The sequence below is a fragment of the Dipodomys merriami genome, unplaced genomic scaffold, assembly GCF_024711535.1.
Source record: "Dipodomys merriami isolate MVZ:Mamm:240054 unplaced genomic scaffold, mDipMer1.0.p SCAF_18, whole genome shotgun sequence".
NCBI classification, from domain to species: domain Eukaryota; kingdom Metazoa; phylum Chordata; class Mammalia; order Rodentia; family Heteromyidae; genus Dipodomys; species Dipodomys merriami.
The window spans coordinates 34,969,831-34,995,936 of record NW_027203159.1 but is presented as its reverse complement, the minus strand read 5'-3'; the positions used below and the strand labels follow the sequence as shown (position 1 = coordinate 34,995,936).

General features: G+C 40.2%; 2 protein-coding genes across 3 annotated transcripts in view; one reads left to right on the top strand and one right to left on the bottom strand.

Annotated features, from left to right (window-relative positions):
• Nucleotides 1–22,711, bottom strand: LOC138829983 (ubiquitin-like modifier-activating enzyme 1). Of its 2 annotated transcripts, none has more exons than XM_070026466.1 (26): nucleotides 22,654–22,711; nucleotides 19,488–19,604; nucleotides 19,307–19,362; nucleotides 19,060–19,228; nucleotides 18,830–18,964; nucleotides 17,743–17,849; nucleotides 17,405–17,495; nucleotides 17,157–17,289; nucleotides 14,020–14,117; nucleotides 13,766–13,912; nucleotides 13,459–13,635; nucleotides 13,245–13,349; nucleotides 13,081–13,161; nucleotides 12,582–12,737; nucleotides 10,055–10,220; nucleotides 9,727–9,923; nucleotides 8,003–8,067; nucleotides 4,306–4,501; nucleotides 3,651–3,725; nucleotides 3,370–3,559; nucleotides 1,621–1,709; nucleotides 1,349–1,441; nucleotides 1,037–1,228; nucleotides 488–589; nucleotides 290–390; nucleotides 1–164 (listed from the first exon to the last, which is right to left on the bottom strand). In XM_070026466.1, the coding sequence occupies exons 2-26, from the start codon at nucleotides 19,515–19,517 to the stop codon at nucleotides 29–31; spliced, it is 3,087 nt and encodes a 1,028-aa protein (XP_069882567.1). In that variant the 5' UTR covers nucleotides 19,518–19,604; nucleotides 22,654–22,711; the 3' UTR covers nucleotides 1–28. The 2 variants fall into 2 exon arrangements, with proteins under 2 accessions (XP_069882567.1, XP_069882566.1); XM_070026465.1 differs by having other exon boundaries at nucleotides 19,488–19,668; nucleotides 22,654–22,695.
• Nucleotides 22,499–26,106, top strand: part of LOC138830008 (proto-oncogene tyrosine-protein kinase receptor Ret-like) — a 37,254-nt gene continuing 33,646 nt past the window's right edge. The window contains 2 exon segments of the mRNA XM_070026481.1: nucleotides 22,499–22,549; nucleotides 23,115–23,207. Of these exon segments, the coding sequence (XP_069882582.1) occupies nucleotides 22,499–22,549; nucleotides 23,115–23,207 (144 nt within the window).

The window sequence follows — 26,106 nt, the reverse complement described above, 5'->3', positions numbered from 1 at the left end:
TTGAAGTAGACTGAGGATTCAAGGTAGATCAGCGTATGATGTATTGTACATAAGGAACCTCGATGTCCTCTCCACTCTGGTTATTGCAACACAGCTCAAGGACCAGGGTCCGTACATGGCGGCCCAGCTCTTGCTTCGAAACAGAGCTCACAATCTGGGTAATCCTGAGTTAGACAGAAGATGAGGGGAAAAAATAAAAAAAAGGAATGACAGTGAACATTGGGTGGTACAGTTGGGTGCTCAGGATATCACACAAAGCCTCTTCCTCCCTGCCCAGATACCAACTCACCGCTGATTCAACCTTTCCTTAAGCTTGGTGGCGGGCATAAACATGGAATAGAGCATAGACACACCCTGGGATAGCATGGTAATCTCTAATTTGTGCTCCCTCTGGGGAGAGGAGGAAGAAAGGGAATAGTGGTGTCAGTGAGCTGGAACAGTATACAAGCACCAGATGAGTGGTAAGTAAAGGAGAATGGAGCCTTACCTTAAAATACTCAAGGAACTGTTTCAGGGTCATCTCCTCACCATCAGGCTGCATGCCTTGTACTTCAAAGCGATCCCACAAAGTCCACTCATGGTCATAATACTGAGGGACAAAAACATACAACAAATTGTTACCCTAAATGGCCCTCACATCTTATGAATTAACCACACAGCCCTTTTCTTTCTCAAAAATCTTTTCATTTCCCCTATCTTACTGCAACCAAGTAGGAAAAAATCTGTATACCAACCAGCAAGGTAATATATCCATCCGAGTCCTTATGTGTTCTTATCACCTACCACTTGCATTACATTTTCAAATCACAATGACCTTCCTTCTTTTGAAAACACAACAGTCATAGAACTACTTTCCATAAAGGTTTCAAAGGCATGATATGATTAATGAACTGGGCTCTACAAAACAGTACCAATTTACACAGTGTCTCATGTCCTAATCTTGGACTTAGAACTGGTTAACTTTTCTCTTTCTCTCTACACCAAATTCTAGAATGATAGTTAACATGGGAAGTTTCTATGCTGACAACATCCCTACCTGGTGATTCGGTGGAGGAAGGGGTGTAGAGAAGCTGAAGAAGGGCAGGGCCAAGTTGATGAAACTGTTTTTATATGACTCAAGCTGTTGATGTCCTTGGACCACTTTGTACAACTCCAGACACACAAGGCCAACTATAGCTGCTGTGGTGGTTGCAATGGCAGGGATGATCTTCCCTGCAATCAGCTTGCTCTGTGTGTGAGAAAGAACAGGAACAGCAGAGATGGAGATTCAGAGTGGACAGGGTCTGCAGGGTTTGGTAAAAATGTGGGAAGCCCCAGTGTGGGAGAAGGAGATCTAAACTGCCTTTACCTTATGCCGGTCTGCAGGGGAAATGTCATAGTTCTCTGCCCGGAGGTTGGATGCAGCCAAAATGAAATCCATATGGAAGTTACTGTCATCATCCTGTTAGAAATAGGAAAACTCACCTGAGAAAATACTTCTCTAGCCATTTGAGAAGAAAATTATCTACCTCCTCCATTATATGTAAACACATTGAACAACTTGGCTCTACCACAGGACCAAAATCTTGGAAAAAGCCGAGTTACACACCCCCCTTTCATTCCAATACCCCTCTTCAGCACCTTTTCAAAATCAATAGGGTACATCTTGAATCTAGGGAGCATAACTGGACTTGGAAGGGTCGCCATGAACTTTTCCAGGTAGACATCATCTGAGGAATGGAAGTATTTTACCATTAGCCTTGACAAAACCAAGCAAGTGACTAAGGTAAAGAGACTCTGGGTATAGCAGGTATTCAGCAGATAAAGTTTGCAAAAGATAATAGAGAGAAGGATAGAGACAAAAACCACACAACCAAAAGGACAGCAAGAGGTAGTTTAGTTGTCAGAATCACAAACAGATGCTAACAGGAGGATCTGTGGAAGAGAGATTATAGAAGCATGTAGAATTTTTCACAGGGGCCAAGAGGATTCATTAACACATTAAATACAATATATACATACAGTAGAATACTATTCTGCCTTACTAGGAAAGGAACTTCTTACACAAGGAATAATGGTATGTACAAAAAATCAGTAGGGAGTATATATCTTGGCAGCTGTCTAGGCACAACTGTGGCTACTTGACTACATGAAATAAGCAAGACACACAAAGGAAAAACCTTGTATGATTTTACTTACATGCCATATACAGATTAATGAAACTATTTAGATTAATAGACACAGAAAGTCTGTACAAGTTGCCAGGGACTCATCAAAAGTTAAGAGATGTGTTGCACAGAAAATGTTAATACATTTAACATGAATGGAAACACACAGAGTTAATATTAAGATGGTAAATCATACATTTTTTGACTGCAAAAAATAAAGAATAAGAAAAATAGAATGAAAATGAGAGATGGGATGGGAGACCTTGAAGAAGTTAACAGAGGGAAATAAGACATGGGAAGTTAAGTCAAGTTTGAAATGGAGACTAGAAAATGTGAAAGACAATTTCAGGTATATTCAAAGAAAATATAAACAAAACATTGGAATGAGATAAATGTGAAAAGTTCTTTAGTGAAAAAAGTAGAAGAGCAGCACGGCTAAGGGAATGAATTTTTACTCAGCAAAATACAGAGGAAAGGAAACGTGAAGATTTATGTATTGAAGTGACATAGGAAGGACTATTAGGGGACTAGATACTTGAAAAAGGAAATGTTGGAAAGCGAAAAGGTCAGAGTTAAGAACAAGAGATAAGGAAATAAAAGAAAACATGGCATGATACATAATGGAAGAGAAAGTGGGATACAGAGTTGAGCAATGAGATAGAGCATAATACCATGTGTAAGGTATACAGATAGGCAAAGCTGAGGTAGGTATGCAAATACCAAGTAAGCTATCAAGCAAGATATCAGGCAAAGCCCTGGCAGAAATCGTCTTCCTTTCCCTTCTGGGAAAAAAAGGCAAGAAGAAACACAGGAAAGGAGACCTAAAGAGGCTAATGCAAATATGAAAAGGGAGTAACATGCCAAATGGGTGCATTCATGACTTTAATTCCAGCACCTGGAAGTCTAAAGCTGGAGGATTCTAGGTTTAAATCAGCCTGCAACTGAAAAATTAAGTTTCTGTTTTCCTGAAATCTTACAGAGGAAGAAAACAGTGACAGTTTGCCTCAACTAACTTGATCCTGATTTTAAATACTTTATACATCTCCACAATATATAGAAGATGGAGGTTCCAGAGAAGGATATGCCAGTAAATATTGGCCAAAGGGTCACAAAGTGTGACCAATGGCAGAGGATACTGAGGAGGCTTAAGACAGGTAACAGGTAAGACAGGTAACAAGCAGCTTGATTATTTCTGTATATCTGTATGTCCAAACACTCTCACCAACAGAAGCACTGGCACTCTGTTGCTCCTGGTCAGAAACATGGATCTTGATGTCAGACTTGGGAGTAAACTTGGGGACTTGAAGGGACTGTAGGAGGGTGGCTACAGCAGTGCGGTCCTGAGAACCTGTCAGTCCATACATTTGGGCAAACAGGTTGGCAGCAGCCATCACATAGTCCAGATGCAGGGTCTGGGGGAGAAAGCAGCATTTACATATACCAACCTACACAAGCAATCTCTGCCCCCTTATCACCCATCCAAATCCCACTGAGGAGACTTACATTGTTCACATCAAAGATGAGTGGATGGGGACAGCGTTTGGGCCCAGACCAGAATAGTGTTCCTGAGCTTGAAAGCTACAAGAATACAAAGATGTTGGGGAGAGGTTGTGTTGTTTCTGGTTTTTGGTTCTTACAGGTTATCAGAGAGAAGACTCTAGGAATCATGACTTATCATCTGGCTCTTCAAAATCCAAGCTATTTCTAGCACTTCACACTGGGTCAAACATAGTTTGTTAACAAACTTGCAGACTTGTTAGGTTAATCTTAACAGATGTAAATTTATCCTCACAAATCTATAAGATCAACAATCATCAATGGATATACAAGTTCCCCTAGGCTCAAATGCACCTGAAACTTGAGTCTACATATGTAATTGTTCTTTTATCTCAAAAATATCTCAATTGTAACATGTACAGCTCTATTAGGAAAGACCCAGCCCACCCTAACATGAATTGGAAATGGGGGACAGGGCAGGCAAAACCTGTATTTGATCAAAAAAAGCAAAACTGGGTATTTACAGAAAGCACTAGCTTAAATAATCACTGACTTGCAGAGGGTGTCAGTTTGATAATCTGGCAGAAGACATGCTGAAAGCTTAGGTTAAACTTCCTCTTTCCAGAAAATTTCTGTCACAAAGAGACCCAAGAAACAGTACCTGGTTAGGAGGGAAGTTGTACAGCAACTGCTGGATGTTTTCAGAATATTGGGTGTGCCAGTGATGGTAGGCCCAGGTTACACAGTCAGACCAGCTGTGGGGCAACTGTAGCACCAAGCTACGCTGCACAGCCTCTAACACTTCCAAAGGTTGGTTCCCTGCCAAATGCAGTGTCTGATCCATAAACTTAGGGTCCCTATTAGGTTTTTGAGAAAGAAAGCACATACAGGATTATTCAATAGGCAGCACTTGGGGGAAGAAAACACTTTTTCCAACAAAAGCCAGTCTTAACCCCAAAGAACTCCATGAAGGAAAAATGCTAACATATGATTAGATGAAGCTAGCATTCTCCTGACACCAGAACCAGACAAGAATACAAGAACAACAATAGACCTGGAACATGTTCTCTGACAAAAACAGACACAAACCATGTCAACAAAGTACTGGTGAAACAAACACATTGACAAGATCATGTACCATGACCTATTTGGGAGACTGTTTCAGAGATGCAAAGTTGGTATAATATGCACAAGTCAATAAACATAGTTCCAACAAATAAAGAGAATAAAGTGCAAATATCACATGATCATAACAATTCTTGCAAGAAAAAAAGCGCTAAAGAAAGTAGAAATAGTAGAAATATACCTGCATGCCATTATTATGATAAACCTACAGGCAACAGCATTCTACACTGAAGAAATCACTGAAACCAATTCCTCAAACCCCAAAATGAGATAAAGGTATTTCTTCCCTCCACTCTCCCAATATTCTGCTTGAATTATTAGCCAGCTCAACAAAGCAAAAGAAATACATAAAAAGAAATAGGATGGAAAGAAGTCAAGTCAGTGTGCAGATAAGACTCTACATACTTGTGTCTCTAGATGCTCCTCCACACCCATTATCCTGAGATTAGGCCTTCTCATGGTGTCTTTTAAACATTAAGTAGATCTATCATTTTCTTTGATTTGTCTTAAACTGTTCTTTGTTCTTGATATCCCCTATGACCCAGCAATCCCACTATAGCCATCAGCACAACGATGTTTATCACAGCATTATTTACCATAGCTCAGATATGGAACCAACTTTTATGTCTCTAAGTAGATGAATGGATCAAGAAAATGAGGTATAATATACATATACAATGGAATTCTATGCCTCCATCAGAAAGAATGAAATTGCCCCATTTGTTAGGAAATGGAAAGTTTTGGGGAAAAAGCCAGGACAAAGAAACGTAGGTCCCATGGTTTCCCTTATCTGCAATAACTAGTATATGTCTAGGACAAGCAGAAAAGGTCAAAAGCTATGTACACATGATAATATAGGCTGAAGCTAAGCAAGATGAACCCCAAGATAGGGACACAGATTTTATCTTTCTTGGTGGTTTTTTTTTGATATACTAATAATGTACTATGTGAATTTTTTGGTTTCTTTTGTATATTCTTCCCCCATGGGAATATACACACAATGGAACTCTATGCCTCATCAGAAAGAATCACATCATCCCATTTATTAAGAAATGGAAACACTAGGAAAAAATTATACTAAAGGAAGTTAGCCAGAACCAAAGAAACATAGGTCGCATGGTTTCCCTTATTTGCAATAATTAGTGTATGTTTAAGGACAAGCAGAAAAGGTCAAAAGCTCTGTACCTATGACCATATAAGATGATGTTAAGCAAATGAACCCCAAGCAAGATAAGGACACAAGTGTTTTTTTTCTTTCTTGCTGTTGTTTTTAAGGTATTTGTAATGTACTATGTGATTTTTTGTTTCTTTTGCATGTTATTCCCCCATGGTATAATCCCTGTTTTCACTGTACTGATTCCAGTGACCTGTGTCTTGTATGTACATTTTTTCTAATTTAAGGAGAAGAGAAAAAATAAAATTCTGAAACAAGGATACAGGTTGACCCATTCTAAAAAAATTTCAAGACAGTATGTTGAAAACAACTTTACAACTTCCAGGAGGGAGGAGTTGGGGAGGGAAAGAATGGTAGGGGAAAAACAAAAGAGGAGGTAACAAGGGGAAAAAAAAGGAGGTAACAATGCTTGATAGGAAAAGTACTCATTACTGTAAGCTCTCTGTACAGTATTTTTACAATAAAAATTTTAAAAGACTCTATACATTACAGTGGCCACCAAATGAAAGCTCCCTACATCCCATAGACACTTCCAGCACAGTTCTAACAAAGTTAATATATGAAAATCAGCAGCATTGATACATACCAAGAACAAACAAGGCTGAGAAAGAAATAAGGACAATTCTCACAATAGCCTTAGAGAAAACAAATACCAAGAATCAACTTGACTAAGGAGGAAAAGGCATTCACAACAAAACTGAAAAACTCCAGAAAGGGCAGAATTGAAGACACAAGAGAAACAAAGACCTGCTATGTTCATAGATTGGCAGAAGTAGATCAAATGGCAGACTTCCTGCCTACCAAACAGGGGTTTCTGATTTTAAACCAAGTATTACCAAAAGGAAAAGAAAACTGAAGTAAAAGAATAAATTAAACAAACAGGAATTAAAAGAAAATGTACAATGTCCCATACACACCTGCAGAAATGGTCAACATTCCTAGCCATAAAAAAATGCACACCAAAAGAACACTGAGATTCAATCTCACCCCAGTGAGATGGCTAACTAATCCAGGAAACAAACAACAAATGGTTTCTAGGATGTGGGATAGAAGAACTATCATATACTGTGGGTGGATATGTAAATTAGTGTTGTCTCTGTAGACACAGGTATCAAAGTTCCTTGAAAAAAAAAGCACAGCTGCTGATGGCATTTGCCAGTAGTCCTAGTTTGTTTCCTACTCAGGAGATGCCCATCAGAAAAAACCTGCAAGACTCTATTTCAAATTCACCAGGAAATGGCTTGACCAGAACAGCACTATGCCTGCCATGAGTAAAAAAAAACAGATTTTGAGTTCAAACTGTAGTACCAAGGCCAATACCTGTGCTCATGTGTGTACACACGTGTGCATGCATGCATGCGCGTGTGCACGCACATACACACACACACACACACTCCTAGAAACAGAGCTACCATGTGATACCACCTGACACACAACTCTATACCATATGAGTACGTGTAAGTTAGAGTACCAAAACCAAGCTACAGTTAATCAGCCTATGTGCCAGCAACTGATAAATAAAAGAAAATATATATAATTCACAACAGAGTATTATCTTGTCATAAAAAAGATTGAAAATAACACTTTAATAAAATATTACTACTACAGTTGTAATAACTATTACTACAATTAATGAAACTTTGAGTGTAAAACAGAGAGAATGAGGAGGCAGTAGGAAAAGAAGGGTGACAGGTGGCAAACAAAAGTAATGCACACACACAAAACACCACAGACACACATGTATACACAGATACATGTATGTGTTAAGATATAAGTGTATGTACATACACAGATGTACACATACACGAATACACAAATATGGTGTATAGATGTGTCTGTATAAACATATGTATAAATTTCTACCTGATGACAGAATAACAGTTACCTTTTAAAAAGGTAGGGAGGCTGGAAGGGGTTAAGAGAGTATAATGGGGAGGAGTGAATCTGCTCACAGAACTTTCTATGGGTATGTGATACTACTGTATAAAATTATAAACAGAAAATAAAAATGCCTACTTCTGAGTGTGTCAAGGATAAGGAAAAAGTTATGAGGACATACATGAGGTAATGGTTGACAATTTCTGCCGGCTTCTTGAAGAGTCCTTCAAACTCATCCCGAGCCCACTGCAGACAGAGCAAACAGCACACCAGCTGACAACATGTTTCCATAGGTATCCGAAAGATCATCAGTGAACATGGAGGAAGAGCACACAGTGCTTCTGGGTGGGAGAGATGACTAAAACCTCCCAAACACAGTCCCCCAAATTTCCCTTGTATTTCACCTAAAACCTTTAAAAAATGGCCTGTACTTGCATAAGTATGTGTGAAAACTTCAGTAACTGTTTTGCCTCAAATTACTTAATACAAAATGGAAAAATTATAAAAGTTAAAATAATGCCATACACACTTGCTATTCCTGCATTGTGTGTATAAGACAAAACAGTTATCTTCATGGGGCTTGGTTTAGGTTTCTGAGACATACATGAACACTGAGGCTGGCAGCCTCTTTCTAAACTCTGGATATTCAGGCTCAATTCCAATTCTCCACACAGAACCTGCCTTTGTGACTTCAGCAGGCACTCAAAAAAAAAACCTGGTCTTAGTATTTCAGGATAACACCTGCCTAGTACATTTTCAGCAACAGTGAAATCAAAATATGTACATAATAGTGTAGGAAATCCTAAAACAGTAAAAGTTATCTAGACACCACAATGTTTGCTATTTGTGAAGATGAGATCTGGAGCTAGCACAGCTATTTTATGACCCCGTTTCAGCAAATATCTGGGTGTGATGGTACATTGTGACTATACAGCTAAGGTAGAAAATGGAGGCAAAATTGAGACCCTGCCTCAAAACTAAGTTGAACAGGCTGAGTGCCAGTGGCTTACGGCTACAATCCTAGCTACTCAGGAGGACTGAGTGCTGAAAGCCAGCCTGGGCAGGCAAAGTCCGTGAGATGCTTATCTCCAATAAACCACTCAGAAAACTGCTAGTGGTGCTGTGGTTCAAGTGGTAGATCACTAGCCTTGAGCTGAAGAGCTGAGGGACAGTGCCCAAACACAGAATTCAAGCCCCATGACCAACAAAACAAAACTGATCTGAACAAGAGTTTTGGTTGGAAGTGGACCTCAACACATGCCTCCTAAATAGAGAATCTCCAGTTCATGGCCACCAAAAAAAGAGAATTCAGAAATTTGTTTTTAGCTTAAAAAAAGTACTCCATGCATAGATACATTCTCAATTTTCAATCTGGTCACCAGGGGCTCATACCTGTAATCCTAGCTATGCAGGAGGCTTAGATCTGAGGATCTGGTTTAAGGCCAGCCTGTGCAGGAAAGTTCATGAGACTCCATCTTCAATAAACTACTCAGAAAAAGCCAGAAGTGGCACTGTAGCTCAAGTGGTAGAACACTAGTCTTGAGCATAGAGAGGCTCACCTTGAGTGGCACATAGCCCAGGACTGGCAAAAATGGAACATTCTCAATTTTCATATATGCAACGAATTTTATCCTTTACATATTTTCAAAAATGAAAAATGAGGCAGACTGGGAGTGTGGCATAAGAATGAGGTTAAAATGACAACCTATTATAACACAGACCCAAGTTGAAACCCTAGTACCACTAAAAAACAAATTTCTAAAATTTAATATGCTACTGGAATCTCAGAAGTTTGGACAATAAAATTCATATGATACCTTCATTGCTACACCTGATTGAAAAAGCATTTGGTGACAAAGATATCATCTATCTATCAATTCAATGTCCACTCCCAAGATTGTTTACCTGCAGGGTGTGCTCGATAGCATTGGGGAAGTTCTTCAGTGTGCAAATAGGGACAGACTTCTCAGGTGGGTCCTGGCTAGAGCTGTAAGACTCAGTCAGGTAGGGGATGATCACCTGCACATTTCCTTTGGTGCCCAGAGTACCAGATTCCAACAGAGGCTTACGATAGTACACACAGCGGCGGTCCATGTATAAGCCTTCAGGGAAGGGACAGGAAGCATGGCATACAAACAGGAGGAACATTTGGATGAGACAGAAAGGCAATAATTCCCCAGTACCCTCTTACAGACATCTGCCCTTATTCTTACCCACCAACCACCAAACTTACGTGCATCTACGTTGTCCAGGGCATTGGCCACACCATCCAAGTTTTGGAAAAAGTCATCATCATAGACATGCTCTGTGTCAGGGCCCACGTGGTTCTGATGACTCATCACTCTAATGAGGGGGTTAATCTGGCGCACTGCTGCTGCGGCCGTGTCAGACTTTAGTTTCTGGGTGGTAACAAGGGAACAGACATTTTTCCCATGTAACCACATACATACACACTTACTCTGAGAACAGTTTTACTTAATGATGACTCCAAGCTTAGCAGGCTCCTGAGTAAGAGATGACAACACCTGAAAACGTCACAAGACTGCAGCTATGAAAAAGGTGGCAGGAGAAAACAAAAGGAAACAATTCACACAATTATGAATCAATGGATCAGACTCATGGTACAAATTATTTCTTGTTTCTATTTTAGTTAATGCCCCTGAGAGTTGAATTAGGTTCACCCCAAGAAAACTAAGTGAATCCTCTCAGAGCCCAAGTCATCTTCATCTTATCAAAAATGTCCACTGGTTCCCACCATTATTTAGGGTATCATCTTCCCTCAAATGTCCTCTTATTCTCCTCCATCCAGGTGTTTGAGCAGATGCTTTTTCCCAAGCAGTCTCTCTTGTCCACAACTGCATAGCAGTACCCTCCATGGTACTTCAACTGTTGTTTTCTCATTTATTGGAATTTAAAAATAAGTTTGTACCTGGTCATCATATTTATCTATGACAGCAGTCAAACAAATCTTAAGGAAAACTTCATGTGTGTGTGTGTGTGTGTGTGTGTGTGTGTGTGTGTGTGTGTGTACGCGTGCACGCACACATGCTGGCCCTGGCGCATGAATCCAGGGGCAAAAGGCTTCCTTCCTTAATGCTAGCACTCTACCATTTAAGCCACAACTCCACTTTTGGCTGTTCGGTGGCCAACTAAAGATAGGATTGCACCAAGTTCCCACCACAGGAATGCACTAAACCAGGATCATCAGATCTCAGCCTCCTGCATAGCTATGACTGTAGGAATGAACCACCATCACGTTTCAGAAAGTGCTTTAGTTAAATGCATTGTAGAGCTTGATTTTTGAAAAATGCGAAATTGAAACATAAGACAGGAGAAGCACAAAAAACATAGACATACTCTGTATGTTCCCATGTCTATGCACACATGGGAACAACATGATTTAATTTGGGTACTGTTTACCAGGATAAAGACAATGGAATGGAGTAGATCAGGAATTGAGGGAGTAAATTTTCAAAATGCAGTGTAACTATGTATGAAGACTACACAAAAATCTTAAAGAGGTTGCTGACCAATGGAGGTGTAGAGGTAGGAATTGAGAGACCTATGAACAGAATTATTCTGGTTAAAATATAACATATGGAAATAAGATGGTCAAAGCCCTTTGTACAACAACTGATATGCCATTTAAAATAACAAGAAAGGAAAACAAACCTCCAACAGGCTCTTGGGGTGGGATACCACTGAGAGGTAGGAGGACAAAAGGGGCATGGTAAATGATAAATCTGATGATCAAAAAAGGTCACAAGACCTTCTTTGAAACTACCTAAAGTATTTTTTAGGAGAGGTGGAGGGGACAAATAAGGATGATGAAGGAAATCAGTGCTGACAAAATATATTACATGCATGTAAGGAAATGGTGTTTGTAGAACTAAACTATGCTAATGAAATTAGCATATACACATTTGGAAAATAATACTTCACTGATTTATGGAGACTTCCTATACTTTTCTTCTAATTGACAAGTGGATTTTGAATGAGAAAGCACTCACCATCTTTGGCCAGTTGTGTATTGTTGGAAGTGGGGTTAGAACATGGAACCTGCATGAGCAGATACAACATGCAAGGAAAGACCCAGCTCTACTGGCTTTAGTTATATTTCACAAAAAGGCTCAAAGACAGGCCTTGACCACCATGCTCCCATCTGTACTCAAACTTTCAAGTTCCCACTATGCCTTATTCTTGCAGGTATGAGTCTCTCTAACTTTTTACCCTGGCTGGCCTCAAACAAAGGTCCACTAGCTTGGGTGACACATTTGAGCCAGTGGATCTCCCAACCTACATGAAATACTATCATCATGTGGAAAAGAGTTACCAACCACAAGACTCAGGATACACTTTGAGAGCTTCACAGTCACTATGCAATCTTCTCATGAAAAGAAAGCCAGGAAACTTCTTTTTGGCTCCATTACATATTCTAAATGTCTAGAGTCTAAAATATGGAGTATAAAACAAATCAAGGGAAAGTAAAAGTAACATTCCCTAGAAAATGCTGTCACAACCTTGTCCCATACTCTCACATTAGTGTCCAAGAATTGAAGACAACAGGTTGCGAGAAAAGGAGTTATGAAAACTGACAAATTCAAGAACATAGAAAACTAATCACTAAACATCCATCTAATTAGAGACTGGAAGGCTGAGAAGAAATGGAGTAAAGGTCAAAAAACAAAAGAAAATCTGTTATAAAGAAAAAGGTTGGGAAATGAAAAAGGAAACTAGAACTCCATCATCTCATCACTTACTGTGACATCCCAGGGACGGAAGAGGAACTGTCGATTCAGATTAGACTTCTCAATGGTGTCCATGTCTGTAACTGTGATTTGACCATCTTCCCCACAGCCTAGCCCAATCATGGCAAAGTTCTTGAGTAGCTCACAGCCAAGAGCACCTGCACCCACCTGGGAAATAAAAGTCTAGTTAGACTGAGTGAAGACAACACAAGGCCTCCCACTATTGTTCTCTTCCACTGTATATGTTCCCAGCAGGTGAGAGGATCAAGTGGCATAGATGCAGTTCCTTGGGACCGTAAAAAAAGTATGGTTGCCTGAGACAGAAGTCATCATACAGGAGAAACCATAGGATGTGTCAGCCGTTTCCCCAATGTTCACAGACAAAACTCACATGATCAACTATAATGACACCCCCAAGAATGACACCCCCAAGAATCAAGACCAGCGCCCAGAAAGAATAGTCAGGGATAAGAAAAGATAAAGGTAATGAAGGTCCAATAGTGTCATTCACCAGGAAGTACTTCTGCTTGCCCAGCTTCTCTTGCAGGTCTGACCCAAACACAGCCACTTGTCCATCATAACGGTTCTGGCGCTGGTTCATGTGAAAACAGGCAGTTTAGATAAAATCTTCCCCAGAGATGTTACCTCCAATCACACTGCTTCTCCCTGACATACCGGCAGACACCTGTCTTCCATGAAGGCTGCTCTGTCCTCAGGGAGACATTCAAGGGCATCAAAATATAGCCACTGCCTGATGGGCATGAATTTTCCAGAACAGGCCTGTGGAAGGAAGGCCATCCAGTCAAACAGACCCAGGTAGACAACAAGTCATGGAGTCATTGGGGCTCTTGAGTAACATCAAGCCATGCCTTTCCCCATATGTGCTGACCTTCATGACCTCCTGGGCAGCCAGGCCTCCAATGAAGGCATTCATAGGTGCTAAATCCCCAGCAGCTACATAAGACAACTTCCGGATGAGGTCTTCATCCAGATTTTCCTGCTGGACTGCTGGTGGGGCTTGAGCATTCACAGCTTGAGCTAGGGCTACTAGTTCTGTTGCATCTCCCTAGTGGACAAGAAGGATCATGAGAGAACCCAGAACATTACCATGGCAGGAAGGCGGGAGGAAAGAGAAGCACAAGCATGATAAATTTCAAGCCAGGGACCCTGGATGGCTCACCTATCCAACTACTTACCTCATTGTGGGGCCTAGGTGCCCTGCTATGCTGAGCACAGAATTGATGGAGAGCCTGGAAGCCAACATGCAGATGAGCTGGGCGAGAATACTTAGCAAAGTCTGTTATCACAAAGTCTGGCTCTGCCAGTGAGGCTCCTAAGGACTTCTGTGGAAAATGAGATATCATGGCCAGATGTGTAAAAACAAAAGCAAAACATCTGGAAATGCATAAAATTCCAGCTTGCCTGCCAATCCTTAAATCCCCATACTCACAAAAGTAATCTTCTGAGACACTTTGACTTGACTGACAATGCCTCCACAAATATAGTCAGAGAAGTTAGAGGTGTCACAAATACTAAAGGTGTAAGGACCTGGGGAGTAACAAAATGTGGAGAGACAACTGGTCAGTCCATGCAGTAACACTTCTACCCTCACAAAACCAGGAGCAACTTCAAGACAAGAATTAAATAACAAGCTATTTTGTCCTACGTGATGCAAGGAAATTCTTTAGGCCAAGACATTTCAAAGCATCTCCCATCTGAATGTATGCCATACCTTTAACAACAGTGCTAGTACTCAGGAGGTTGAAGCAGTGGTATATTGAGGTATATTGAGTTCAAGCCCACTTGGCCTATCCAGTGCCATGCTGTGCCAAACCTTCAAATCAACCAACCAACAAAAAAGGAAGCATACTGTCTGTCAAGGTACAGGGTCTACATCAAAACCCCAGTATCACCAAAAATAAGAACAGAAACAACAGGATAGAAACAAATACTCTCCCTCTGCTGTGAATCTAGGCCAACACCCTCAGAGACCCTTGCAGCCTGGAGTATTTTCTGGGTTCGAGCTTCTTCCTTCTCCAAACTGATGTTATGTCACTTCAGAACTTGTGCCTACAAGACTATTCTGCTCAGATGCAAAGAGGCCTTTACCCTTGCTGCAATGACCCTTGCTACTCAGACTCTTCACTAATGAAAGCAGTAACTCTCCATCATCCCAAGTTGTCCAAACATAACTCAAAATTCTGACCCAGAAACTGAATTTTCTAGACTGTATCTTAGATCTTATCTCTGCTTTCCCTCACCTCAGTTTCCAGAGACATGCTTCCTTACCAACATCTGGTGTGAAACAAAAAAACCTATGGCTTTCTCTTTAGCTCCAGGTTTTACCCAACCCGGACCCCAAAGTAGCCCTTTTAATCTCAAGGCTTATATCAGACCCAGACACACTTAATAGGCAAGCCTGTCTCAGAAGTCCTCACTAACTCTTGGGTACCTTACTTACTTCAAACAGCTAGTACAGATTGGACCTCAGATTTCCACTATTGGTTATTATCTTTCCACCTTAGGAACTATGATGCAAAAACAACTTTCCTTAGTTAACAGGAAGCATAATAACAGAAGCCCAAGATACAGAATCCTGAGATGGTAAACAAGATTAGTTGAAACTGCTCCCACATTACTGTTGAGGCACAGAAAGCAGGAAGGAGGAGAAAGTCAAGTGAACTCTCTCAGGTTGAGACTTACCAGAGACCAAAGAGTTCAGAGGCTAAGAGATATGAGTTCACAGAACTCAGCACCATAGAACAAAAGTCAGGAAGGCCAGTATAGGGACCCTAACACTAAAATAGCCACCTCACAAAACAGCTTGAACCATGGCGTGGTGGGTAAGCCTGGTAGGAATGAAGTTCAAAACCCCATCATTGGCAGGTATGAAGTTCAAAACCCCATTATTTCCAAGAACTAAAATGCTCAACAATAGCAAAAGAAAAAGGAAACAGCACCAGTACACTTGTATGATTTTTGCATCAAGCTGGTTCTTACTTGTGTTGAGCTTTGGAGGATGTGGTTTCTTCTAAAGCCTTCTTTGAACTCAAAACCTGTCCATCTAGGATTCTTTACATTTGGTCACCAATTACACTCCCTGTAACTGGTAGTTCAATATGTATCTGGTTCCAACCTTAACACGTTCATGGCTTTCTATGCTTTCTTGTGCAGTTAAAATGTGTTTGCAATACTTGTTTTCAAATTCTTTTCTATTAAATTTCATACAGTCAATGGGATTAGAAGACTTAAATCACTACATTAAATCTGACACAACTAATCATTCCAAACACCAACAAAAAGGAAAGAAACCTAAAACAATTGACGAATATGCCAGAAAGACATTACGCATGTTGTGTAGCAGAGAGAAAGCAGTTATGTTTTAAAAACAGAACCAAACAAAAATTTATCAAAACTAGATACAAAGTAAATCCACATATATGCCTCTATTTATGGTAAATGAAGAAACCACACAGGGACACACCAAAGTCATAATACTGGCAACAATTATAATTACAGAAGAACAAATTAAGAAAATAAACACAACACTAGCAAAATTTTAATAAAGCAATGAAGGAATGTAATTGTCAACCTGGAATTCTTTTTCTTTTTTTTTTTTTTTTGCTGGTCAAGGGGGTCTGAACTCTGGGCCTGGGCACTGTCCCTCAGCTCTTCAGATCAAAGCTAATGCTCTACTACTGGAGACACAGTGCCACCTTTGCCTTTTTTTCTGTTTATGTGGTGCTGAGTAATCGAGCCCAGGGCCTCATGAAAGCAAGGCAAGCACTCTACAACTGAGCCACATTCCCAGCCCCTAAACTGGAATTCTATTATACCCAGAAGAAAGCTCCAAAGAGAGAGAAAGAGAAGTGAAAGAGGCAAAATAAAAGCAACATAAAAGGCAAATAGCATAAAACTAAATACAAATATAAATGCAAAAATAAAAGGCAAAATAAAGAACAATATTAAATCTAAAAGAATTATCAGTAAACCCATAAGATAGAAGTTAAAAGTTACTGTTATAGCAAAAGGAATTTTTCCAGACATAAATCTGGGTAAATGCAAAACAGCTAAATATGAAAATAATTGGGGTGTGAGTACAATACTTATGAAAAACCTGGTTATAAAAAGTTAATTTTTCACACTAAACAATAAAGAAGCAAATGGAAACACTTTGTTGTAAGGTCCTTTTATAACAGGATTTGCCTATTCAGCCTTCTTCCATAAAACACTTGTCCAATACCAGATATGTATGAACCTCAGTAAAAAAATAAAATAAAATGATTGAAGTGGTAAATGATTGCCATGTACAAAGCAAAGACAAACTTTACTGATTTTGAAGCAAATACTCTAAAAGAATGAAGCTAACAAAATTAAAATACAGAAAAGAAGGAAAACACTAGTTGCCATAAATTGTTTCTCTACTTCTTTTGGGGTGGGGGTAATTTCCCACGATTCCATCTTTTACATTCTACCTTAGATTCCAAAAACACACACTTCTCTCTTGGCCTCTGGGACTTTCCAAATCCAAGGACAAGGATCCTCTTGTTCTATCAACTATATCTCACCCCTACAGCTTTGGCATACCCAGCACTGTGATCTCTGTGGGATGGAGGCCATTGAGTTCACTCATTCCTTTCACTTCTGTGAATGACACGAAGTCGCCACTCTCAAACCCATGCCGAGATTCATCCAGGCAGGTGACAACCCCAGGATTATCCTGCTTGGAAAAGGAGTAACATTTAGAGGCAGACAAGGTCAAAGTGCCTATGGACAGAAAAGATGGGTCACCAAACACCCGCTACAAGAAGAACTCCCAGAACTGGCTTCCTTACCTTGGTGATCATGGAAACCATTGCACTGAGAGGCTGCTCCCCAGTGGAATCTACCAGAATCATTTCCTTGCCAAAGTCACAAAAGAGTTGCCTGCACGGGAAGGTAATAGGACTGAAACATGAGATCCTTCACAAGGCACTCTCTGGCCCTTCAAAGCACAGTGAACATTTGCATAATGTACTCAGCTATAATCAGCAGGAATCAGATGGCTCCCATCATGAACAAGTTTCAACAAGCAGAACTGGAAACTGGCTAGCCTAGGAAGAGGGCCTAGTGGGAGCTTGGCTTTGGGATATGGCAGGGGATGAAGAAAGAAGCAAGAGGAAAAGATACTCACCCAAACAGGCCCCAGGTGTCTGCCACCACCAGCTTAATTCCATGGTTATGACAGATCTCACCCACCTGCAGCTGATACTCCAGAGGTGTGTTAGTGAGAACCACTACCTATAAAGACAGTAGGCTCAGGCTTAGGATCTAACAATGGAGTGAAAGGGAATGACAGACTAAAGAGAAAGGCTAACAGTAAAAGGGGATGTGATGAAACCAACACCCAGATTCTCAACCTTCATCCAATATGGAAGCCTCAATAAGAAAGAAAAAAAATTAGTCTCCCACAGATAAAGGATAACTTGAAGAACAGAGCCTGAACATCACTTTGGTATATATGAACTGCCAGCCACTTACCAACCTGTTGAAATATAAGAAATGAAAATTCACAAACTCATGGGGTTTCCTCCCAATATATATTACAAATGTGTTCCACTTCTTAAGAAAATACCACTTCATATATATGTGAAATTTGTCTCCATATCTGATTCAAGGTGAGAGTTTCTGTTTTAGAAGCTTTGATGCATTTGTCCTCTTTAATACCACATGGTAGAGAATAAGCACTCAGAGTTCCTCTATAAATTCCACTTACTTAATAAAAACCTATCAGACATAACCCTCACAAAAGCTGTACAAGGAAGATTATTTTATCTTTCCTGTTGTATGGTCAGGAAATTCAGGCAGAAGAGTTTAAGGGACTTTGTCATGGCCATGTGATTATAAGAGCTCATGACTACAAATCAAAGCAGTATGGCTGTGGAGCCTGATTCCCATAATGACCATGCCACAATGTATAGACACTTTACATGCATCTCTGAGAAAATGTATGAATACCCTAAGCCAAATCAAAGAAAATTTCATCTTCTATGTCCTAGCCAGACACAAAGACATTACATTGCACAAATCTTTTGATGTCAGACAATAGATAGAGATGTGGCTCATTTTGTAGGGAATAGAAAAGGGAAAGAGACAATTCCACAAAGGCTGCGGGAGAGACTGAAGGGGACAGGAGATGAAGACGGTAAGAGAGAGAACACCAGACCATCAGAGATAGAATGAGAGATTTATAATTCCTTTAACAGAATGATCTTCAGTACCTGAAAACCAATGAGGAAGTCTTCCACCAGGGGCCCAGTGTAGGTGCTGACAGGCACATAGCTGTTGAGTTCAGCAAGACGGGGCTGTGATACTTCAGCTCGATTTTTACCAATGTCCTCCTCTCGAAGGTAGAACTGAGGGTAGTAAAAGGAAGGACTAAGTTAGGTGAAATGGATCTCATTATAGGCTATCTCTCTGGCAAGGGGAAAGGAGCCACAAAAAGAAGTACCTGAGAGGACAGGTCAATCCACTGGGCAGTGCCCTGGTCATGCAGGGTGACAGCCTTGACCCCTGCAAGGATGATATTCTTGGCAATTTCAACACCCAGACCCCGGAGACCGGATACCAGCACACTGGATGACTGGAGATGCTTCATTGCCTCATGACCCAGTACATACCTGCATAAATGGAGACCTCTATATGAGGATCAACACTGCATCCTCCCACAGGCTAATCCCATACCTGGCAACACTTACAGCTGCCGAGAGTAAAGACCTTCATCAATGTGTGTTTCACCAGCTTTTGGCATTTCCTAGGGATGCAGAGAAACAACTTCAGGGAAGGTAAGTGGTAGGTGCTGGGAGAGATGGACAGAAGAGGAGGGGAGGGGTAGAGCCCACCACCCAACCAACCATTCCACCACAGAAAGACACTCACTTTGGCTGTTACAGAGGCCATTCCAAACATCACAGAGCATGCAGTACAGCACTCAGAACCCAGCTGGAATCAGGTTCAAAAAAATCAATGTTTCTTAGAAAGCAGTGTGCAGGGCATCTGGAGTGTAAGGGAGGATCACAGTTGAGGCACACAAGAGCAGGCCCTTTCTGTGAAAGAAATTCTAGGAGATGGGAGATTAATTAAAATCCACATCCCAGGGGTTCAGTAACAAAACACTAATTAAACCCATTATTAAGCTTATGTTTCTCTGACCATTCTGAACCCATTGTGAAAGTTGCCATGAAAAGAGGCGGCAGGGCCCAGATAAAGTTTTGAAGGTTGAGACTAGAAGTAGTAGGCTAGGGGATGGTCTCTAGAAATTGCTAGGAGTGACAGTGGGTGGATTATGTGCTCAAACAACTCCTGTTTTATATCTGGTCCTTTGGGGTGGTTAGGCCACAGGGAGATATTAAATGTTATCTGAGAACCATGAAAGGCAGAAAAAACTGCATTAGAATAAATGTTGAGTGTATTTCCCTATAAAACAAATTTTGACGAATTTGGACTTCTGGTATATCAGCTATACTGGGAGAGGCAGACCAACATCCATGGTGTTGAGACTTTCAGAATTTTCTATATAAATTACTCTTCTGAGAAGTAGAAAATTTAGAAAAGTAAATTTTCATGGAAATCATCTAGACAGAAAACCTGGACCCATAAAGGCCCTTTAGGACAAACGTATCTGAATAAGCAAGTTCTGAGGGAAGAGAATAATGACAAATATAGTCCATGTCCACATTGTCCTTCTCTTCTTTAGTTTTGTAGACTGTGTAGGAAGGCAGGAGAGGGAGTGATATCTGAGCTAAACAGTCAAAAGAGCTTGTTTGTAGTAAAAAGACAAATGAGGGCAAGTAGATCGCTCAAATAGTTATCTGTCACTCTGGGAAAGAAGAAAACAAGCACTGGAGGATTGCTTGTTTGTGCTCTTACTTTGCTGGCTGTATGTATCCCTGTCACGACACTTTAAGGCATCTCAATTGCCCAAATTAATGGTGTGATCTGTGATATTTAAATTAAGTTCTCTGTTTTGCTCTAAACAGGTCCACCCACCTTCCTCCACTCACATGAGGATCTTTAAAGGCACAAAACAAGGACCAAGTAAGTACGTGGCTAACCAATGCTCCTGATAACCAAACCAACTGATTGTGAGAATTTCACATTAGGCCCATGAGTGTGGGGAGGTTCTGAGTGTCCCTGTTGTGACTGAAACTGCAAGCTAACCCTGGGGCAGGCTGTTGCAAGGTTCCCAGCATGTGTTAAAGATCTTCAGAAAACTAAAGCTAGATCCTTATATGTCACTTTGCACCAGAATAATCTCTAAATGATTAAAAGTACTCAAAGTAAAAACATTACAGAAAGGAATAGGAGAAACTCTAGAGTTCCTTGGCACAAGATGAAATTTTCTTAATAAAGTACCGGAAACGTAACAAATCAATGACAGGTTGGACAACTGGGATTGCATGAAACTACAGAGCTTCTGCATGGCAAAGGACATACCTAACAGTATCAGTAAAAGGCCCATGGATTGGGAGAAGAGCTTCACTAGCCATACAACAGACAAAGGTCTCATATCTAAAATATACTTAGAACTCAAAAAATTAAATCTCCCAAAAACAAATCCTCAAAGAAACTACTGCCCAATAAATAAATGGGCTAAAGACTTAAAGAGAAACTTCTGTGAAGAGAAAAGAAGGATTGGCAGTAGACACATGAGGAAATACTCCACCTCCCTAGACCTAAAAGAAATGCAAATCAAAACAACATTGAGATACCACCTCACCCCAGTTAGAATGGCTATAATCAAGAACTATCATAACAATAGATGCTGGAGGAGATGTGGACAAAAGGGAACCCTACTGCATTGTTGGTGGAAGTGTAAACTTGCTCAACCACTTTGGAAAGTAGTATGGAGGTTCCTCAAAAGACTCCACATAGAGCTCCCCTGTGACCCAGCAATCCCATTTTTGGACATTTACTCAAACAATCACAAACTAGGCCATACTGAAGCTACCTGCACAATTGTTTGTGGCATCATTATTCATCATATCTAAGATATGATGCCCCTCAGAAGATGAATTTGTCAAGAAAACCTATCCATCTATGTATCTATCTAGAATTCATATGCTTCTATCCCTCCAAGAAAAAGAGTGACATTGTCTCATTTGTTAGGAAATGGAAAGACTTGGAAAAAATTAAATAAGCTAGGTCCAAAGCAGTATAGGTACCATGGTTTCCCTTATTTGCAATAAATAATCTACGTCTCATAATCTTACCAGACAAGTGAAAAGGTCAAAAGCTATATACATATGACCATGTAAGATGATACTAAGTGAAATGAGCCCCAAGATAGGGACACAAGGGGCTTTATCTTTGTTGCTGTTGATTTTAATGTATTTATAACGTACCATTTAATTTTTTTTTGTTTCTTTGGTATGTTCCTTCCCAACAGTAAACCCCTGTTGTTACTGTATTTGAATTCGGTGTCCTGCATGTTGAATATATATTTTTGTAATTTGTGGAAGGGAAGGGAAATAACAAAATGCTTACATAGAGTTACAGGTTGACCCACTGTAACAATGAGATGTACAAGACACTATGTTTAATACTAAGTTTGCAATGTGTTGGAGGAAAGGGATTGTAGAGGAAAAGCAAAACAGATAGAAAATGTACTTATTACCGTTATGTAACTGTAACCTCTTTGTGTGTGTACAGTACCTTTACAATAAAAAATACATAAAAAATTTAAAAAGATTCCCAGCACATCCGTTAAGCAAGAAAACTATGACTCTGGGAATTCAAATGGTTAGTGAGACGAAACTCATGTCCTTAGTTCCCAGTCCTGGAACACTCACATCCCCTTCCCCACTGTGATACAGCAGCGTGGGAACCGCCACAGCGGACTCAGTAAACACTCAGGCCCCTCCCTCAAACCCCTCCCAAAGCCCCTCGCTATGGTTTGCATGCGGAAAAAGGCCCTTGGTTACCGCGGTCGCCGTGCTGAGGTAACTCACACCCAACTGGATGCCACCATGTCCCTAATCTTCTCCCCGGACACTGCACCACCCATCCCACAACTACCCAACCCAAAACTGTGGCCTAGGCTTACCCCTCTGCGACCACCGCACGACTGTGGTGGTCCCTTACTCGGATAACGCCTCTTGAGCTCTCTCCACAACGCTCCACCCGCGTCAAAATGGCGGCCTCAACTTCCGTTGACGCAGGAAACTCAGGAAGCCGGAAGCCAGAGGCAGAAGATCCAGCCCACTCCTAAATCACTTATGACAGCGATTCGCCTCACGTGACTCGGTCTGTAAAGGCGGGGCTGGTAGGAATGAAAGGACTGGGCGGCACTCAAGTGCTCCTTTCTAAGTATTGTTGACATTACAAGATTGTAAGTTGATTCACGACTGAAATCATAGTGAGTTTTCTTGCAGAAAATAGTATTTGTTGTTGGGGCTGGCATGGTTGCTCTTGCCGCTTCCTAGGCTATTCGGGAGGTGGCGGTCAGGAGAATTCCAGTGGGACTTGGCAAAATTTAGAGAGGCCGCACTTTTCCCCTTTCATCAGACCATGCTGACAGGCATGCTTGGGATCACCATTAACAGGGAACATAGTAAGATTGCTGTCCCCAACCGGCACCTGGCAAAAACACTAAACTCTGTAGGACAGACACTGGGGACAACACCACCCATCATCTTCAATAACATTTTTTTTTTAAAGAAACAGAAGAGAAACATGATGGTGTGTCTCCAGCACAATAAAAATCTTCAGAGGTTGAAATATCTCAAGTTCCTGGGACCAATGGGACTTGAACCCACAATCAGTGAAAGTAGTCACCAACACCTGGTCAATCGGGCTAGTCATCTTTATTACATATAGGGTGATTGACCCATTATGGGTACAGTGAAGAACAGCCTTGAACTCAGATAACTCAGGGAATATAAAGGCAAAAACCATAGAGTCCTCTTGTAGGTGCTCAGTGGTAATTTCACAATTAGCAAGGAAGCAAGTTTGCTCTTCTTCTGTAAATAGTGATTACATTTTCAATAATCAACACAAAGTTCTCATCTTGATCCTGTCTGTTGCCAATTTTGGGGTTTACTGATATTGACCACAATACACTCAATCTATCCATAGTTTTTACCTGTTAACAAATCTCAGTAACTTGGTGTTTAAACGAGTTAATGATTTACTCAAGACTTTTTCTCTGAGTTTTTCCGTTTTTTAATTTTTTAATTTTTTATTGTGAAAATACTGTACAGAGGGATTACAGTTACATGGGCAAGATAATGAGTACATTTCTTATCAAGCACTGTAGCCTCTTCCTTTGTTTCCCTTTTAATGACTAATCTGGAGGTTTTCTTCTAAAGTGAGATTATACTTTTCAAGTTTGGCCTTATTAAGCAATAAAAGCTAAATGCAATCATAATTAAAAAAAAAACAGACATTGTGACATTGGTGGTTATCTTAGTAGACTGCTGACCTATTGTTACTTGCTTTGCAAGTCTCAGTAAATGTCAAGCCAATTTTGTTCCTCTTTTTAATTTTGCAATTATTATTTTTAGGTCCGGGACTTAATTACCTCAGTAAATTTCCTTCTTCCTTAGTCTAATACTCTGTTGGTCTAATCTTACCTGGTCCTAACAAGTTAACTCAAAAAATAAAAATAAAAATAAAACAGGAAAGAAAATAGAGGGAAAGAACAAACGTGCATCTCCCTAATGATAGTGTGAAATTGGCCATGATGCTCACTAATTATTTATAGCACATTGTTTAAAATTCAGCTACCACTTCCTGTAGTTAGTACCCTGCCTTTCTTCTCAGCTAAGTAATAGACAACTTTGTTTCCATGGTCAGGAAGCAGTGTGAAATACAAAATAGTAGCTTTGGGGGGAAATAACAAATGAAATCCCATCACATTTCAAAAAGTTCTGGCTGCCTATACAATAAACACCAGCTATCAAATTTTAAAGCGAAATTCTTACCCAATTCACAGATGAGCCACTTCATAGTTTTCTCAGTTATAGTGTTATAGTGTTCACGTTCTTGTAGGAATAAATGATGTTTTTCCCCACATGCTCTTTTTCCTGATTCTGTGTGTTTTTAGGGAAGAAGGAAATGCCACATGATAGCACCATGATCTTGGATTTCCTGGACTCTACATTTGTGAGGCATTAATGACTGCTGTGTCTCAGTTTGTCTATTACATGGAGGAAAAAGTGACCTAGATATTCTTTCCTACTCTTTGGCAGCTTTCGTTCCTTAGCTCAATCTTCTATTTCCAAATATATCACTTCATATTGTTAGTGTTCCCTTATCCTTGGACTTTGACTCCTCTTGCCACCTATATATAAGAACCAATTTCTGGCCATTTTGTCAACACTTTTCACATCTTTATATTCCACTTGAAAACTACATTTTTCTACATAAGGCAATGTCCACATAGTTTAGGTTTAGAAGTGGAGTTTGGGGAGTAGTTATTTAGCTTTCAACACTCAGAAAAAATACAGCACTAAAATGTCTTCTGAATTTACATAGCACTTACCTCTACCCTTGCCTTTTTCCTTCATCCAGTAAATTGCTATCATTTGCTACAATCTCCTGTTCTTGTCAATAAGTTCTTTAGTTTTGAATGATTGTCTTAATTTCGCATCTCTTACATTCCTAGCTTCTTTCCTTCTTGCCTTTTCTTTCCTTTCTGCTTTCCTTTATTTTTTTCTGTGAGTCCTATAGTTTGAACTCAAGGTCTGAGCACTCTTTCTGAGCTTTTGTACTCAAGTCTTAATCCACAGATCCACTTCTACCTATTTTGATTGTGAATTGAGATAAGATTCTCACAGACTTTCTTGGCTACGCTGGGCTTCAAATTGTAATCTTCAAATCTCAGCCCCTAAGGAGGAATATAGGTGAAAATCATCAAGGCTCAGGCTGGCTTTTATTTTCAAAAGGCAGTATGATGAATGTAAAATAACATGCTTGTGTGACTATTTTACACTTTCAGCACTTTGTTATTTCTGGCTTCCCTTGTTGCTAATGAAAAAGACCATTGAAATTCCTTGTTTCACTGGTTTTGTCTCTCCTTTGTCTGGTCTCTAGCAGTTTATTACAAAACTTCTTATCTTGGAGCTTTTTAAGCCTCTTCTTTGACTTTGTCAAAATGAGGAGAGTATATGTGTATACATCTTGTTGCTTTCCACTCCATCTAGAGAGTTTCCTCTCATTGTATCTTCAACTTACAATTCTATTCCTGTGATTATTTTTGCAAACAGACAAAAGCTCATTGGATCAGTTCTGAGTCTTGTCAACACACCTTGTATAGTAGATGGCAATATCTTCAAAATGTCAGGCAATACACATTTGGAGAAATGCAGGACCTAAAGCAATTCTCTTTTTTCTTTGGTGGCGGCAACCTGCCGCTGTTGGAACAACTGTGATCATTTTTCAAGGCAACTGTAAACCTGTAATGACAACTAGATTTAACGTCTTTAAAAAGATATGGAGTTCATCTCTATCCAGATATTTGTCCATCATAAAAGCTTCCCCAGTTGGTCTGAACACC